Source organism: Anneissia japonica, unplaced genomic scaffold, assembly GCF_011630105.1.
Source record: "Anneissia japonica isolate Jap-2015-1 unplaced genomic scaffold, ASM1163010v1 scaffold288183_len337429_cov161, whole genome shotgun sequence".
In the NCBI taxonomy this organism is placed as follows: Eukaryota; Metazoa; Echinodermata; class Crinoidea; order Comatulida; family Comatulidae; genus Anneissia; species Anneissia japonica.
In genome coordinates, this window is record NW_022702858.1 from 100,775 (window position 1) to 107,466 (window position 6,692).

At 36.4% G+C, this 6,692-nt stretch overlaps 1 protein-coding gene across 1 annotated transcript in view; it reads right to left on the reverse strand.

The window, feature by feature from the left end:
• Positions 1 to 6,692, reverse strand: part of LOC117104085 — a 15,470-nt gene that overhangs the window by 8,497 nt on the left and 281 nt on the right. Inside the window, exons 2-4 of the mRNA XM_033244741.1 lie at positions 4,404 to 4,514; positions 1,633 to 1,811; positions 80 to 722 (exon numbers count right to left, since the gene is read on the reverse strand). Coding sequence (XP_033100632.1) covers positions 80 to 722; positions 1,633 to 1,811; positions 4,404 to 4,514 — 933 coding nt within the window. The remainder of the gene's footprint in view (positions 1 to 79; positions 723 to 1,632; positions 1,812 to 4,403; positions 4,515 to 6,692) is intronic.

Below are 6,692 nucleotides of genomic sequence, written 5' to 3' on the forward strand. Positions count from 1 at the left end.
TATATAAATCTTTACATATATTATGATATTTGTTTACCTTTTTACAAGAATAAAACGCACCTGTTCAAGGCAGGCATACCTGTTATATTTTGTTGAATGGTAACTGTGCAAGTTTTTTGTTCAGAACCCAAATCATTAGTTACATTAACTGTGATGGGATGGTCTCCGTAGGTTGGAAATGTATACGTAATGAGAGTCTGTAGCTCTTTCACTGTGGTCACCCGGATGTAATGCTGAATCTCAAAGGCTGTAGCGTCCGATTTAGCCAGTGTACTTCCAACGCCGTGAGGCACCGCCGAGTATTGGTACTCAATGGTATTATTTGTGACATTTTGCCAGCCGATGCCTGCTAAAGTAGTTTCGTAGCCAATTATATAGCCAATTTCCGCAACAACTCCCGCTTTGATGCCAGCAATTGGTATTTTCACGTATTCGTAGGCGTTGGTTTTGGTGAACGTCACAGGTATAGAAGCAACCACCTCGTAGTCATTTCTTGGACTTGCTTCGTCATACCTGTTATTCTTAACTGTGCACTCTGGCGTATTATCGGGATCTTCACATGTCCCTGATAAGGCACAGTATATCCCGTTTGCGTCACAATATTCAGTGTACTCTGGATTTGACGGGTAATCAAATACGTAGTTGCAACTGCTCTCTGTGACACACTCGTTGTTATGGGGACAGTACACATCACCCCCTCCTGCACAAATCGGCTTCAAAATCTACGAGACAAATATTCGTTATTGATTTCATTTTTAAATTCCAACCATTGGCATAAACTTTACAGTACAATTGAAATACGAAAAAGTTTAATTACCAAGTACAACTGAGAATTAAGAAACCCCCACCAAAAAAAAATAAAATAAAATAAAACAAAAATGTTATTAAAAATAGGCATCGCGCATTTTTATGTCAACTGCAATTGATGGCATAATAATATCCCTGGTTGCGTTGTAATTGGTCATCTATTATTCTCAATATTGCAGGCTATTTTGAATTAAAATTTTCATGCTTATGCAAAAGTATACAAAGTTGTCTACCCTCTCCTCTCTGGAGATGAGGTAGGATTTGGAGGTAGTGGATGCGTGCAAGGGCGCAGATCTGTTTTGAAAGTTGGGGGTGGGGGTGGGACATAGTACCTTAAACTTAAAAACATTGTCTTTGATGTACTTACTTTACCTACTTCAAAGCCATGAGTCCACATACACCATAGCCCCACCAAATTTTCTCACCTCAGCCTCAGCTGAGGTGAGAAAATTTGAGGAAATACATCTAGATGACCAGAAATGACACTTTTGAATGGTAAAATGTATCATCACCACATCATTATTATAGTCAAAACAAAGCGTCAAAAAAATCTCATGATCTTCTATCAGCTATTTCCACATCCATAGAGAGCTAATTAATAAGTTTTATGTACGGTAATATAGAAAAAATTTGCACTCTCATACCTTTAAAATCTTACCAATAATTTATGTTAACAATATAATACAACAATTATTTGTCTTGATACAAATTTAGGGGGTGCGATCGCACCGTCTCCACCCCCTGCATCCGCCCAAGCCCCTAGTGTACTGGCTGTACACTTGTGAACATTTTGATAATTGTGAACACCCCTCATGTTTTACTTACCAATAAATTCACTAGTCCGGGTGTTTTTACATATGCCTCAACAGACAAAATATACCCAGGCTGGAGGATTTCTAAGCCAGGGAGTACCCATACTGTTGAACCCGAATTAAGATCAGAACCATCTTCCAAATCTGTCCGTGTTCCCTCAGCAACAAAACCAAGGCTGTACATTGCAGGACCTATAGATAAAATGACGTGACGTAGTGATTATTACAAATATTTGTGTTAAAGATACCGTATGTAACATAATTACGAAGAGGAAATTAGGAACCTAAAATCACCATATTTTGCGAATTAGCGCCCCCAACTGATCATCGAGCCCTCCCCCGCTTTACCTTCGCGCCACCCATCAGTCCCCCATTTCAAGACTTCTAGATACGCCATGCTCTCTTCTTAGTGATCGGTACCCTCGTCGGGGAACTCTCCCCCTCCCCGTCGGGCAAACCCTGGCGCTACTCCCTGGGCACAGCCTAAACAAACTGATCACTTTAACTTTACAAGTCAGCTTCTAGGCCTATCTGTGAGAAGGTATATATTCAAATCAACGCGATTATTGTTGAGAAGGGTTTTTAAACTGCGTTTATTCGATGGAGGCGTTTATTTTTGTGTGTGAAATGGATACGTATAATATACTCATATAAACGCCCTTTAATTTCACTGTAAATGTGGAACTACAATAGACAAATTACCGTGAAAATGTGTTATTACGTGATTATAAAGACTGATGATCCCAATCGGGTTGAAATAAACGTAATTCCACTGGAGTAGAACATTAATAGAACGTATTGAGAATGATGCTGCTTCCATTAGTTTATTTTAAAGTCAGTTAAGGGACGTTTATGTGAGGAAAAAGTAAACGTTTTTTTCATAATGGAGGTTATTCATTTATATTATTGTCTACCTTAGCTGTTTCTAGGCCTTGTAATGTTTTTCGTGGTTGTGAGTTTATATTTTTAAATCTTCTACTGTATTTTGTATTTCAATGGAAGAGGAATTTCCTTCTTTTTTTATTTTGCAAGGACAAATAAAGTTTTTCAAAATGAGACTCAAAGGGGACGTGTCGATGGGCAGGGGAGGGGCCTTTATTCAATGCGTGACCTTTGACATTAAAGGAATGCTTATGTCTGTATATTCACAGATCCTATACGTTCTTGAAAAAAAAGAAAATCAATTTCATCTTTTTCTTTTATTGATGAATGAAAGAGTATTTCATTAGAAGTTATACAATTTACCCCTTCCGCTAAGTCCCACTCCTTGGATATTGTTGCTAAGTCCCTGAACGCGCATTCATGGCACTATTTTGATTGTTCAGTTGTTTAGATGATTGGCACTTCAGAAAGGTGTGTCTATAAAACCGAAGACCCCTGTCTTTACTTTGCAACTGTTTTATAAAGATTTTGAAATATTTTCAATAAGATAATTGAGAAATAATTCTTCGTAATAATAAGTCTTCGTTTTTCGGGTCTTCGGTCTACATTTTGTAGACACCCATTTAGGGTGTCTACAAAACGAAGACCCGGCTTGAAAATTTCACAAACAGACGCCCAACAAATTTCGTAATTTTGATTTTGTGACAGCCTGGTGTATTATCATCAAACTAAAAGAGAAAAAATAGAGGTGTTCGTTTTTGTTTCTTCGGTCTTCAGTCTTCGTTGTATAGACACCCCTTCAGAAAGGCCATTATTCTTCTTATCGATTCACTACGTAGTGTTTATGATCTTGCTTACGTAGCGTGGTAGAGGGATTCGCAGGTAGGATGGATACCTGATATGGGCCGCGACGTAAACGATCCTTCTGTGGCCAGAAAGGGGAATTTAATGGACCAGTACACCAGGGTAACCCCCTATTCTACTGGGTTCTTTATAGTGCATTCGAGCCAATTTTGTACACTGGACCTACGGTTTAGAGCCCTTATCCGAGAAGACTTGTTCACCACCGGAACCATAGGCGAGCCAGCGCCGAATATTATGGCTGTATGTCACGGTTCCCCTGTCTTAACCGCTCGGCCAATCCACTCACCAGTCCATTATTATAACAAACTACTCAGATTGCAATTAAATAAGTCGAGCAAAGAAAATTTAAAAAAGATAATACTGTTTTGAGATATTTAAATGTTCGATGTTTTTCCCTAAAAATTTGATTTATCAGCGATATATCTTGAAGGTCTGTTGCCCACAATCGTGAAAGGCCTATGTGTGATTAGGCAACATTAGTTTTTTTTTAACGTTAATTAGAATAGGCCTACTGATGCCAATTAGCAATAGACCTATACATTGTATGATATTCATTAACAGCGGGGGTCAGGTGTATTTCCTCCGTCGGCCAAGCTTGGATTACCCCGCCCCTTTCCTCCGACGGCACGACAATGTCGTCGGATTAAAATCTTGCAGATTCAAACAAAATTTGTGTTTCCAATTCCTAATATTTTGTTCTGAAAGTACCGTACAATTTTGGACGGTCCTAAGCCATAAATCGCTAACCATAAATCCCACCAGGGATTTTATTCCAGCATCCTGACTGAAGTTTGGTTTCCATAAAATCGCTACATTGTCGCTACAGTGTTTTCAGTGCAGTTGTTGTACTGCGTAGCAGTCCCTGACGCGAGCGGCGCAGGCTTCTAGATTCGACCGACCAATCAGCATCACCGAAAGCTGTGCGCGATAGCGTGTGCGATTGTATGGAAACCAGGCCTTATACTCCAAGTGGCCCTTTGGTTCGGACCCTTGTCGGACTTATTGGATCCCCTGTCGCCACCAATGATAACAACTCACTGCCAATATCAAATTGAGGCAAAGCATCACCATCCATGTCAACATCAAGAAGCATACTGGAACCCTCAAATATAGTTAGCGTGATTTCAAATTCGTTGTTCAAATCTTCAACTGTCAAATAGAAACTCCAATAAATACTGATACAAGAAGAGATAGTAAGTGACTTCTTAGAACATAAATTTATTAGCCAACCAAAATTTCGAGTGCTTTTGCTCTCTTGTTCAGGGTTTGACAAACGTGTGGCTATGTACACAACAACTCTCTTATACTCCTTTTACACTGCAAGCAATATACCACTTCACTCAATAGCATTGGAAATTATTAAAGTTTACTTTGAATTGAAAAGAAGAAAAACAGTTCAAGCTTGGATGAATTTCATACTGGAAGATATCTGGTGACGTTGATTATCGCTAGGCCCAGGTCTGGTGTAGATGTTTATGAGGTAAGTATTCAAAGCTACGATGGACTAGGCCTATTGACCTTAGCCTGCAAGTGCTTAATTATAGGAAATTATGTCGTAAACATTATAACGCCTTTTAACAGAATATTGAATTTTGAAGCTAAACAATAGAATTGAATTATACTAAAAGCTTTCAAGAATGATACAGTGTGTGTGTTGTCGATAGTGACGTCAACCTGTTACATATCTGTTATAATATTGGTTATAAGTTTCGCTACTGTAATTTTAAAATTAGGCTAATTTGACTGAGAAATTGGGTTCGCAAATATCGTTCAAATGAAACTTCTCATTTAATAGTATTTTATGACGATAAGCGTTGGCTTAAATTACGGTACTCTAATATTGCTAAAATAATTATATCAACTTTATCATTCACACCGTTCGTGTTATTAATAATAATATTTTAAAAATAAAGTAGTTTCAGATTTCAAATTACATCGATATACATTTATATATATATATATCTGTCTCTTATACACATCTAGATGTGTATAAGAGACAGTACAAACATACACCATTCATGCATGCACCATACATCCATACAAGGTTTAGTTTCGTTATATTTTATTACATTTTAAACAATTTGGGTTCCGCAAGTCAACCTTTGATGATCTCAGACAATATGGTGGCCAAAGATTAAATTACGGTTCTCTAATATTGCTAAAATAATTATATCAGCTGTATCATTTACATCGTTCGTGTTATTAATAATAATATTTTAAAAATAAATCGTAGTTTCAGATTTCAAATTACATCAATATACATTTATATATATATATATATATCTTATATATTATATATATATATATATATATATACTTTAATGTTGATAAAGATAGCAGGAGCTATCGAAATATCCGTTCTATTTTAATACATTTTAAACAATTTGGGTTCCGCAAGTCAACCTTTGATGATCTCAAACAATATGGTGGCCAAAGATATATATCAGCCAAGCGCTAATGTGGAGTAATAATAAATAATATTAGATGAAAATAAACGAGGTCTCTATGCGCTCGACAATAAATAAGCAAGGAACAGACAAAAAGCATCAAGTTAGCACCCAAATCGAAGTATGGGGCTCCAAACCGGAGATCTGTGTTTATGTCTCGGGTTAGCATCGGTTAAGTCGAGCAATGCACCGTCTTTATTCATTGAACTTTAAAAACTGTCATTAAACTGTCGCTCTTCTGATTCCTCATTTTAATATGCTAATTCAAACGCTACGTAATATAAACTATCAGGCAAAGAAAATCAGCTGAGAATTTTTATACAGCAATTTAGGTTGCTTTTTGTTTTTCCCGTCTGACTTTAGGTTTGTTGTAATTGTTATTATGAAAAAATAAAGGGCTACTCTACTCAATTTCATAAAACACCATGTTTTAAATCCAAGAAGGACTCTACAAATAGTACTAAAGAGGTCTACTAAAAACCATCGATAGAGCTCAGTTGATTTGGTGAGTTTCTCAAATTGTCTTTGTAATATGTAAATACCATATTGCTATTTTACGTTTAAATACGGTACTATTCCATTTAACAGAATTAATTCAAGCAAAAATACTATCCATGTAGATATAATGATTACACGGTAGACCTACTTTGTCCGTAAGATAGTAATAATGCACATGTTTTTATCGATTTGAACAAGCCCGAAAGCTTGAATCAACAAAAACGTGTCACACACACACACACACATATTTATATATACATATGTATATATATATATACATATACATATATATATATATACATTATACATATACATATATATACATACACGTATATACGTACATATATATATATATATATGTATATATATATACATATATATA